This window comes from Pagrus major, chromosome 23, assembly GCF_040436345.1.
Source record: "Pagrus major chromosome 23, Pma_NU_1.0".
NCBI classification, from domain to species: Eukaryota; Metazoa; Chordata; class Actinopteri; order Spariformes; family Sparidae; genus Pagrus; species Pagrus major.
The window spans coordinates 9,255,496-9,267,537 of NC_133237.1; the positions used below are offsets into that span (position 1 = coordinate 9,255,496).

The window sequence follows — 12,042 nt, forward strand, 5'->3', positions numbered from 1 at the left end:
ACCATATAAATGTTGGTTTTAATTTGCAGTATCCACTGCCCTACAAGCTTGTGTCACACTTCATGCACTCTCTACTACAGAAAAAACAGACAATTACACAGCTGAATCAAAAACTGCTTGGCTATATCAAGTGAAAGCTAGCTTAGCAGATCACCAGTCTTAGCTAAAATTAAAGCTTAATTGACTTAACTGAATTCTTATATAATCTGCAATAAAAAAAATATTTGATTCACTGAGAGCTTTGTAACAATTCATTTAGTTACTCATGACTAATGAGGTAGTGGGTAAATATAATCATAATGTAAGAAATTACATATTCACATTGATTCATTTGTGGATTCATTCGCTCTAAATATCAGACAGACCTACCCTCGTTGATATAAACATGGTGGACAAAATAAGAGAAACACCTGTTGGTATGAACGGGGCAGCATCCAGTCACAGGCACATGCTCAGGGCCTTATTGCCACCAGGGGCGGACAGAGGACGATGTTAGATATACTTTTCATGTAAGTGCACGACTAACCAATTATGTATGAATACCGAAACATAAATAGATAAGCTAAAATATATACTAAAAAATAAACTAAATGAATGAGTATTATAATAATCATGTGACGTTAAAGTAATTTGGGTTGTTTACTAAATATAAACACATGTGTTACAGGGACTCAAAATAAAAGGAATCCTGTCTCCCTGGAGTAATCTAGCAAAACAACAAAAAACACTGCCATAAACTAGGCTACATCCTCCAACATTACACTTAAATCAACACCTCTCTAAAAATGTTCCAACAAAAACTGATGATAACCTTCATGAAGGCAGGATTAATTGCAGGATAGTTCTCAGGTGTAGCTAATAAACTGGAAAATGAGCGTATGTGACAGCAGCTCGTCAGCCAGCCTGCAAACACTGAGCCTAACTTTATGCTTGTGTGTGTGCCATTCACTAAACCACCCATATTTCACAAGTTGACTATACAGCCTCGTACAAAAGTGCAGCAATCAATTACAGACATCACAGTAGACAAAGTAGAAAATACATGTCTCATGCATTTAAGGTAGCTAAAACAATTGTTATTTCATTTTAAATGTCTCTGCAGGCCTGAACACTTGGCAGTGCAGGTGCCACACAGCATGGCAGTATCAGCCCATCTGCGTGTAGATAACATACTGTATATATACGTTCGGCAACACATAGGCTACAACATTGACAACAAGGTCCTAACTCACACACCTCTGTGCAAACATGCATACGTGACCACAGCGAACATGGCAGTCAGCGAAGTTACACACTTTTCCCCCGACGACATGGCATTTTACGTCATCGTCTTCAGCCGCGAGACAGGCACCACATTTGAGGAAGTGACAACAAGGGTGATACTTCAACACAGTTCTTAAGAAAACTGTGGGTCCATTCAGATGCGTGTGAACCTGTAAAAAGGAAGTAAATGATCTTCATTTATGTGCAATGCTTGAAGTCCATCCCTTAGATTCACATGCACTGCATCCACAGGCCCAGCTCACTACTGCCCCCCACTGGTCAGCCAGTTAACCTGATATCAGGTCAGATAAGCTAAATGGCTCTTAAACAATCCTTTCTCATGTTTTAAAACCATGATTGCAATTTTCACATAGAAGGGAAATGAGAAGCCTATAAAGAAAAACAAGATATAGATTCATTGTCCTGAGGAAGTCTGATAGGTCCTCCTTGTGCATGCTCTTCCCTTCCAGGTTCGGTTCTGCTCTCATGTGGGCTGTGGCAGGAAGCAGTACCCCGAGGCCTGTGTGTTGCCCCCCTGAGGCCAGGCAGTGAAAGGTCCTGAGGTGTAATCTGGAGGTGGGTGGCTAATGCTGGGCTCATCGACGACTGGCTGAACGTCCGTCTTATCAGGGCAAAGCGTGGTATCTGGACGGTGTTGGTCCTGTTCAGGGTTGTCGTGCTTGTGCGTGTCTGTGTTGGCATCACTGTGAGATACGAGATCCTGTGTGGACTTGGAGACGTTGAAGCTTGGCAGACATACGTAACCTTTACCATACAGGGTGAAATTCACAGGGGAAGGAGACGCAGAGTCATCTGATGGGGTTTCCTTCTCTTTCTCTTCATATTTGACATCCACTGCACTGCGGTTTGTCTGTCAGACAGAAACAATGTTGTTAAGTATGTAACTTAAAGAGACAATATGTAGTTTTGGAGAAGAAATTCAAACTATTGAAACTTTTTTTTTTCCATAACTGAATAAACAAGCTGTTCTCAGAGGAAAATAAGGTCCCAGAACACTGTTTGAAGCTAGAAAGGTGGCAGGGTCCGCCACATATAAACAAAGTGAAACAGTAAGAAGCTGTGCTGTCCTTTAAGGTCACTCAGTTTGTTCAGTCATGAAAACAAAGAGGCAATAAAGATTTCTCTCTTCTGATTAAAATTCTTCCCCAAAACTACAAAGTGCTCCTTTAATGTCTGCAAACTAACTCATGGTTTTCTTTGTTAATTACACACATGTGGCTCTTCTGAGTTGTTTCTGTTCACAGTATGTTTCCATAGTACTCACGTCATAATATAGCATTTTACTTGATTTCATTTTAATTAACGGTATAGTTCAACAATTTGGGATATACACTCAATTGTTTTCTTGGTGACAGTTAGGTTGGCTTTGTACGAATGAAATAGTCTCTTACCTCACCCATTGTTAAAAACCACAACATGATTGCACTATTTTTCTTTCTTTCTTTTGTAACTATGGGCAATTTTGTGATGAAATATTCTCCATTTCAAAACATTTCCTAGTCGTCCTTTAAGGATGACGCATGTTTGCAGCTCTTGGCAGATGTCTTTAAAAGAAGAGAATTAAAATCAAACATCCGATGCACTTTTAGGAATACATCATGTATGTCGGGCAGTGCTTCAGCAGATGTAAAACACAAGAGCAGAAAAGTTTTGAACGCTGAGTTTAAAGGTGCAATATGTAAGAATTTGGTAAGGTAAGAATGTCGGGTCAAGTGTGTGAGATGTTTCCAGCACCTGGATACCCGACAGATGACCCTGACTGTGGCTGTGAGTAACTGACCTGACAGAGGATGTACGGCCCGCTGAAGCTAAAGGAGGAGCCGTCAGAGCTGTTCACCTCCACAGCAAGAGACGGCTGGTTATCACACTTCCAGCAGCCCTCGTCCCGCCTCAAATGCTTTTTTCCGCTGTCCTCGGCTGGCCACAGCGAAGCATCTGAGGAGCTGCAGGGAGACACAGAGCGGAAAGTGTTTTTGCCAGATAACACAGAATCGTCTGTAGTTTATCCACTCATGCAACAGAAGAATTTGTTTTCATTATCATTATCTGCCGGGAAATGTAAAGCGTGAAGCGCATTACCATGTCGATACGCTGTCCATGCGCTGCACTTTGCACACGGACGTGCTCTCACTCTGCATGAAGGTGCGGCTGTTGGCAGACTGGATCACAGAAATACATTGTGATTTACATGTTACACAAAATGAGAGTCAGGCGAACACAGATATGCAGAAACACTGTAGAAAATCTCTTCTCACCTTGATCTCAGAAAGGATTTTGCTTTTGCCCGGAGAAGGAACCGAGTCCACCCACAGAACGACCCTCCTGTTTGTTCAAAACACAGCATGTAAAAAGAGAGTTTTCTTAAAAATGAAAAATCTAACCTGGAAAACACACTTCATTCAGCAGGTGGGTTAGAGTGCTACTGTCGTGCTTTACAAAGCAACACATGGGATCACCTGTAGCTGCAAAGCAATGAGAGATAAGGTACTTCAACGTTTTAGGCTTAGAAGCTTCATTTGACTGCATTTTAGATGCAATTTTGTAAAATGCATTGTCTATTATGTTCATCTGATGGCTGCAGTTATACTTCACAGGACTTGTTCAGGCAATCATATATGGAGGAACAAAATCAAAAACAAATGAAGAAATAAATGAATGGCTCAATAAATCAATTAATATGCCATCAAATGTACCAAAAGAAATCTAACAAATGAAGGCATTAAAGGTGCACTATGTAGCTTTGGAGAAATTGTGTTGTCCTTTAAGGTCAGTTTGTTTATTTAGCTCATTCAGTTAAATGTATTTATTTCTGTATCACGTTCCCTTTTCTGCAATGTTAAGAGAAATGGAGGAACATAATAATATAGTAATAACCGACCTCTGACAGGCAGGAATGGTGCAGTAGAGTGTGAGAAAGACTGTGACCACCAGCGCACCGATGGAGAAATAGATCAGGCCGTTGATGGACCAGGTGGCTGAAAACAGAACAAATGATGAACATGATTATGATTATGAACATTCATGATGTGTATATGATGAATGCAAGCATCTGTGACATCTGACTGTCTGTACCCTCATCTGATTTCCAGCCCACAGGATCAGTCCAGTCCGATGGGATTCCCCCGTAGCTGGAACTGTGTCCAGGGAAGACCAGGGACCTGACCTTGACCTGGTAGTCCTGGGACGGGTCCAGCTCATCTTGCAGGATGGACAGGGACATGGACCCCTCTGGAATGGTTCTGATAGAAACGCTCAAACAGTCCTGAAAAAGATGTTTGATTAGATTGAGCTGCTTCACTATGTTACTATAATATGAGCGTTGTGAGATGTTTCTCACCTGATCCTTCCTGTAATAGCAGAGCTGATAATACAAGCTGATAACTGAAGATGTGCTTGCTGGTTTGTTCCAATCCACGATCCAGTTGCTGCCTTTCTTCCTCACCTTTACCTGCTGTGGTCGGTCGGGACGAACTGTGCAAAAATAGATTAGCTTGTTGAAAACAGTGAGTCGTAACGGATAAGTTTATCTTTTTGATGGTTTTCAAAAACGTTTCATACGTGGGTACAATATCATTTACTCAATAACATCTTCTAGGAAATGAGAATCCCTAGTAGCTGTCTGTCTGTTTCAAAACTACATAGTGCTCCTTTAACTTTAATCCTGATTTGCTTCAGTTTTATGCATAACAGTTACTGACTGTTAAATGCTGCGTATGTTTTTTTGGTGAATATTTAGACAAGTGTGTGAAGTGTAAGTTGTTTTTCAACAGAATAAAACCGAGCCATCATATTGCCCTTATAATAAACTGACAGAGATGCAGTAGAGCCATTTAAACACTAGGTGGGGGCACTCAATCACATCACAGCTGCACGTCTGCACAGCTTCCTGCACTTTTTTATCGCCCCATTGTGTGTTTTCTTAATTTGGCAGGACATGTTATCTCGCCTCTGCTCGGAGGGACGCCCCCCCCTCAATGCCTCCGCTCAATCTCTCCCATGATGCTCGGCCCTCTGCCTCGTGTCTACTCACTGTTTTTGGGGGCCTTGAAAATCTTGGCATTGCGTGTCGGCTGGAGCTCCAGCTGCTGATGTGTGGGGTCTGCGACAGCCAGTGAGCAGCTGTACTTGAGCACCGTCCCGCTGAGGTCAGGAGTGACTGTTGGGTTCACACAGCATCTCTCAGACCTGAAGGCAGGGATTGAAAAGAGAGGGGGGCACTCACATGAACGAACGAATGAATAGTATGAGGGTGGTATTGTCGGCGTGCTGCTCGACTTACGATGCAGACTGCTTGTGTCGACAGGACAGCTGGTAGGTAATGACTTGAGCCAGCTCTCTGCTCACCTCCCAGCTACACATCACCTTCTTCTCTCCATCCAGCACACAATGCAAACTGGGAAACTGCCCAGCATCTAGAGCCAGAGAGAGAGAGAGACAGAGCTAATAGCAACAGCTGCAAAGCTCCAGACTTTTCCTGGGCTCCAGTAAAAATGGACAGAGGGAGAAGATTAGAAATGTGAGGAAAGGAGATAAGGAGCGGGGTCTAGCTGAGAAGAAAAGACCCTTCTGGAGTAAAATGATCCAGTATGTTAAATATGAATGGTGTCAACGTAACACATAATAGTGAGGATACACAATTTTGTTAGTGTGTTGCATTTACGCTTCAAATGCTTCCTTTGACTCACCCTTTTCAGTCTGCCACGTCACCACAGGACTCCAGAGGCTCCACTGAGCCACGCTGGCCCGGGCCCTCACCCTGGCTTCGTACCTGTGACCTGGAAGCAACGACTGTCTCTCTAGTTTCATACTGGTGTTTGCGACATCCTCAGTCTGCAGGGAGAAGCAAACGAGATGTGTTTGAGTTCTGGCTCACAAAATACTTCAGTCGAGGTCGGAAATGTTGATATTAAAATGTATAAAAAAGATGACGACCTTTGCTAGAATGTAGTTGTGCACTTCCATTATCCCAAATGTTACCAATCACGTGCAAACCCAGAGAAATACATAACTGTGTCACCTGTCACTATGACTTCTGAGGAAACGTCAGATGATCTGATATGAGGCTGAGGAAGGAAACCAGCTGATATAAATAACGTGACTAGTAAAAGACTTTAAACATGACCTCATCCCTGAGCATTTCTAGCTATGATGGTGAACATGGTGAATATTATGATTTAGTAAATGTTAGCATGCCAACATATTTTCACTTTACACCGAATAAATGTTGGCTTGTTATTGTTAGCATGACTTTAGCATTAGGTTAAAACACAGCTGTGAGAGGAGTGGACATTTTAAAAATGATTTCCAGAGAACCACTGACTGTTTGTTTATCATTACTCAATATAAGGCAGGAAGCTGTTTAAATGTCAGTTATTGTGTTTGAGAACTCCTATTGAAGCTACAAGTGTCCATTAAATGCTACGCTTGTGCAGTTAAAAATAGACTAATCTAATTTCAGTTGAATTAAAGTGTTTCAGATATGCTATGCTAACCTTTCAAAGCCCACTCAATGATCTGAAAAACAGTATTTGTCCATACAGTACTGTGTCAAGTGGTCACAAAGCTGGTGGCAGAGTCTGTACAGTATGTTTGATGCTAACCGTCCATATGTCCTGTCCGTCTGTCCTGTAGCTGAGCTGATACGTGATGTTCTGGTTCAGGGAGGAGGAGGACGGGTAGGGGCTGGACCAGCTGAGCCGTCGGCCTCCGTCACCTGCATCATGTGTGGACAGATCGACTGGTGGGCGTGCTCTCACTGTACAACACAAACACACACACTGTCACAAGTCATGTCACTACTCAATTAAAATGTCGCAGCAGCAATATTCATTTCTAATTTTATCATCACAGTAAAGGTGACAGACAGATGTGGTGTAAACTCACAGTGCTGAGAGAGATCCAGAGGCTCGTGCTGGACAGATGTGCAGAGCGTCCCTGTCTTATTCTCCAGGAAGAACACGGTGTGTTTGAGGGCCATGTAAAAAGTCTTTGTTGGATATCTACACTGGACAGTCCTGTGCTCATCTTGTACTGAAGCATTGTGAGGCACACACAGCTCACTGCAGAGACATGGACACAGAATGGTAGGACAGAAAATCCTTCATTATGTTTTGATCAGTTTTAATATTTCGATACAGTGTCACACGAAACACTTTCTTTGATTTCAATCTCTCTACTGGTTTTACCTGCGGTTGTCCTTCTTGAACCAGAGCTGCAGCGTTGTGTCTCTGTGTTCCCTCCACTCGCACTGGACGTAGGATACATAGTTGTTATAGCACTGTAAGGATTTCAGCAACTCTGGGAAGGCAGGAGGAATGACTTTGGTCAATGACTGTGCTCAATATATATACTGTAAGCAGTTGTGGAAAAATTATTCCTATGTTTACTTAAAGGTGCAATATGAAAGATTAAAACATTAAAACAATAAAATTATCAACAGGATGTGAAGCAACAACGATTTTGACGTTATTTTAAAGACGTCTATGTATTGTGTTACAGGGATATCAATTAAAGTTAGCATGCTAACCAGCTAGCACATTCTACTTCAATAAGTGATGTCCAATAGTAAGCAACACCCACAATTCCCCGGTGCTCTGAGCTCTCAGTCCGGGCAGACTCAGCTAATACGTTAAGCAGTTAGCGGTTTCTCTTGTGATATGCTACCCCCTATTTGTTTGAATTCACTGCACCTTTAATTAAAAGTAGAAACACAACAATGTAAAGATACTCAATTATTAAAAGCAAAATATACATAAAGTAAGGAGTTGTACTTGTAGTGTATTATGCTTTAACAGTGTTATTTATGCATATTTGGAGCTCCACTGATTAATCGATTGGTTGATAAAAAAACAAACTATATTGGTAATCAATTAACCGCTTCAATCATTTCTCAAGCAAAAATGTCAAACGTTTGCAGCGTCCAGCATCTTAAATGTAAAGATTTACTCCTTTTTGTCATTTATGATGGTAAATGAAGAGTCTTTGGGTTTTGGGCCGTTGATTGGAAAAAAAAAAACAATAACAAAAATCAACACAACAATTTAAGGAAATCACTTTAGGCACAATGAGCCTTTTTCACAATTTTTTTTTGACATTTTATTGACTAAACATGATTATTTAGTAAATGTTAGCATTCTAACACATAAAGCTAGGATAGCTAACATGGTAAACATTATTATTTGAGAAAATGTTAGCATGCTAACATGTTAGGTGACAGAGGTGAACAGGATTTAGTCCTTTTTGTCATTTGTAAAGAGTCAGTAAAGAGTCATTAGGTTTTAGACTGTTGGTTGGACAAAAAAACTAAAACATAAAAAAAACAATTTAAAGACATCACTTTTGGCACTTTTTTTTGACATTTTATTGACTAAATGATTAATTGATTAATTGTGAAAATTACTGTCCGGTTAACAACAACAAAAGTCATCATTATTGCAGCCCTCAGCAGATTAAAGGACTATCAACAACGGTGTGGGCAGCATTTTTGTTGTACTTAACTACTTTAGTTTTGCAAGATGTAATCGTACAGGAATATTTCTGTCCTAAAAACCTTTTTTTAATTTAAATCAACTTGAAAATTAGAAAACATAAAATCTCTGTATCATGAATCATAGAATAATAAGAAAGTTGCATTGATATTTTTCACTTTTTAATAATAAAATATTACTTAAAGGTGCACTAATTAGTTTTGTGGAAGAAAATTTAATCACACACATAAATAAACTAAATAAATAAACTCTCTTTTTTTCATGACTGAATAAACTGAATGAACAAACTGACCTTAACGGATGAAACAGTTTCATACGGAGGAGATGAATATTTCTGAATTTTTATTATTGAAAGTGAAGTGAATACTGCAGAAACTTACCATTCTGTGAGCCGCTGCTCTCCTGAACAGAACAACGGTCTGGACCAGAGAATAGAGCCAGAGAAGGGAGTGCTGACCAAAGCATAACCCAGAAGAGAGGCATCATTTCTGGGACCAGACACAGCCTTTGTTTTTTTCTGAGGTGATCTCAGGAAACGATATTGTGCATTTTCACATCCTCAAGATGTCTGCTGATGAGAGGGGAGGTCGGGTGTATAATCAGAAGTGCAGTTAGACAGAGAGAGAGAGAGAGAGAGAGAGAGAAAGAGAGAGAGAGTTGGTTCATTTACTAGAAATAATGAAGAAATGAGTCACACACTAGCAGCACTCACTTCCGCTTTGAGTTTCTGCTTGTTGTGGGATATCACCACACATCCGCCTGCCTCTTATCTCCCTCTCTCACACTTGATATTAAAAAGATGCACATGCCGTCTCTGGAGACACACATCCACGTAAAACACCCAATATGACTCTTTTAGGTTTGCTCAAATGTTTAATAGCTACTAAACAGGATTTTACAATAAAACATTTAGAGACCAGTATGTAATTTGTTTCCTTTAAGTTGTAAATGTCTAATTTATTGTTATTTGGTTTAGTTATTTTCATTTTTCCTTTCAATTAGATTATTTTTGCACCCAAAACCACATTCAAAGGTGCACTATGTAGTTTGAAATATATCAAACTACATATAATATATAATATAACTATGTAGCTTTACACAAACTCTCTTTGTTTTCATGGCTGAATGAACAAACTGACCTTAAAGGACAACACAATTTCATACTGTTTTACTTTGTTTATATGTGGCGGACCCTGCCACCTTTCTAGCTTCAAACAGTGTTCTGGGACCTTATTTTCCTCTGAGAACAGCTTGTTTATTCACTTATGGAAAAGATAAATATTTCTGAGTTATTACCTCATTAATAATGTAAATATTAAAATTCTGAGTTTGAATTTCTTCTCCAAAACTACATAGTTCCCCTTTAAGTTTTTGATTTGAGTGTGCGTCTCTCTAAAACTTCCCAAAAGTCCCTTAAAATCCTTCATCAGCTTCTGATAATTATGCTTAATTAATTATTTCTTAAATCTGTAGCCTCCAAATAAATGTTTTAAATATATTTCATATACTTCGCTGTAGATCCCAGGCACACAAATAATAAGAAATAATATTTAATTTTAAAACTACTTTTTTGCCTGATTTGTGTGCGAGGAACCTCTTTTCAAAGCAAGAATATCTTCAAATAAAGCAAGAATACGCCATTTTAAGAAAGGAGAAATAATGTGGAAAGAGAAAGTAGACTAAACAAAGGACAGTTGAGATCATCTCAGAGTAGAAGAATAAATGATAAACCAAAGGGGGAACTTCAAGGATCACTCAGGCATAACAGACTCCACTTCACGCCTCTGTAGCTGCTGTTTACAGAAGCAGGTTTGGGGGAAAACCCATCAGGAGAATGTGGGAAGCCAACAGAGACTCTGAAACCAAATAACCTTCTTTTGTTGTCTGTGGTGCCGTAGGCCGCACAGCAGAGCACTAACAGGTCATGGAACCATCAGCCACTCAAAATCAAAGGCAAACAGAGTTGAACCCAGATATAAGCATGTAAAACCTGCATATGTAGGGAAATGACACAACGACAGGAACATCTACAGAAAGCCTGAGAGGCAAGTGAGAACAAGAAATGTAGTGATCCATTTACCGAGTCTGATCTAAACTGTTTTCTGTTAGACTAACTTTTCTTAAAGTTTTATTAATAACATCTTATGTAGAAAAAACATTGTTTAAAAAGTATATATCTATATGGCTTGTAGAAAGGTGCATAATAAAAGTATCTCTTTTCCTTAAAAGCATTATTATGATTGTGAATTAATAATTTAAAAATGTTTGTCGGGTCCAAAATGATTGTTTTGTTTATGTCCGTGTCAGAATTCTGACGGTTGGTTCCAGCTTCTAACAACGTTTGTCAGTCAGTGGTTTGAGGTAGTTGGTATGAAGAGTCTTTGGTAGTTGCCAGTTTGTGGGAAAGAAATGCTGATCCTTACTATATGTGCCCAGCATACTGTACTGCTCAACGTCAGCTAGCTGGCGTTAGTGACGTTAACGTTAGCTAGCATTAGCGACCTAAGCCACAATTTTTTTTCCCCACTTGCCTCTCAGGACTTCAAGACGACCTCAACCGAGTCTTTCACTGTAAACTGACTTTTTTCTTGTTGATCATTGGATGACGGAATCAAACAGCTACATTGCTACATTACTCATGTATGTCACAGTATTCCACAATTCTTGTCTCTTAAGAAATTTACTGTAATTCAGCTCATATCTGAGTCACAGGACATAAATCAGCAACGCTGCATTTCGCCAGTCAACACATTTTGACATCAGCTCTAAAGAAGTCCAGTTGCCTTTGACTATCAGATGTGCTCTGATATTATTATGGCAAATGTGAGCTGAACAAACATAGATAACACTAAACATGAATGTTTTTGTACAGACAATTACAAGCAGTGAAATTATATTAACTGTAGTCTTGAAAAATATGACACAACTTTAGTACTGATCAACACTTAACACAATCACAAACAGTAAAGGTTACCCACCTTACATGATTTCCTTTGTCCGTCTGTCACCATTGCCTCCTTCTTGTCAGCTCGTCCTTGTGAACACTGTCGAGAACTCTGTGGGAGTTTCCTCTGTGACGACTTTAGTTCCCTCTTTCTGTCCACAGCGACATTGTATGTCATTCTCACTTTGAGGCACCATCAGCTGTTTTAATTTGCAGCTTTACTACGGCTGCTGTTTCTGGTTTATCATTTGAAAACTCACATTCATCTGGAGATACAGCTGCAGTGGTGAAAGACAGGTGCAATAACTCTGCAAATACATGTATAAG

The 12,042-nt window shown here is 39.8% G+C and overlaps 1 protein-coding gene across 2 annotated transcripts; it reads right to left on the reverse strand.

Annotated features, from left to right (window-relative positions):
• Positions 1-11,831, reverse strand: csf2rb (colony stimulating factor 2 receptor subunit beta). 2 transcript variants are annotated; one of them, XM_073494523.1, is made up of 15 exons: positions 11,750-11,831; positions 9,152-9,342; positions 7,470-7,581; positions 7,168-7,343; positions 6,885-7,039; positions 5,970-6,114; positions 5,564-5,696; positions 5,315-5,469; positions 4,622-4,755; positions 4,357-4,546; positions 4,163-4,259; positions 3,540-3,606; positions 3,364-3,443; positions 3,065-3,227; positions 1-2,134 (listed from the first exon to the last, which is right to left on the reverse strand). In XM_073494523.1, exons 2-15 carry the CDS (start codon positions 9,255-9,257, stop codon positions 1,748-1,750), a joined length of 2,100 nt encoding a protein of 699 aa, XP_073350624.1. In that variant the 5' UTR covers positions 9,258-9,342; positions 11,750-11,831; the 3' UTR covers positions 1-1,747. The 2 variants fall into 2 exon arrangements, with proteins under 2 accessions (XP_073350624.1, XP_073350623.1); XM_073494522.1 differs by having other exon boundaries at positions 9,152-9,339; positions 11,750-11,817.
• Positions 11,832-12,042: the final 211 nt, after the last annotated feature.

What these genes read in the sequence shown, in the direction of transcription:
- csf2rb (XM_073494523.1), bottom strand. Translation starts at nt 9,257, where the DNA reads ATGATGCCTCTCTTCTGGGTTATGCTTTGGTCAGCACTCCCTTCTCTG. An exon ending in TCTGGATCTCTCTCAGCACT is followed by an intron (nt 7,040 to 7,167) that starts GTGAGTTTACAC and finishes TGTGTTGTACAG; the next exon opens with TGAGAGCACGCCCACCAGTC. An exon ending in GCTATTACAGGAAGGATCAG is followed by an intron (nt 4,547 to 4,621) that starts GTGAGAAACATC and finishes CATCTTTTTCAG; the next exon opens with GACTGTTTGAGCGTTTCTAT.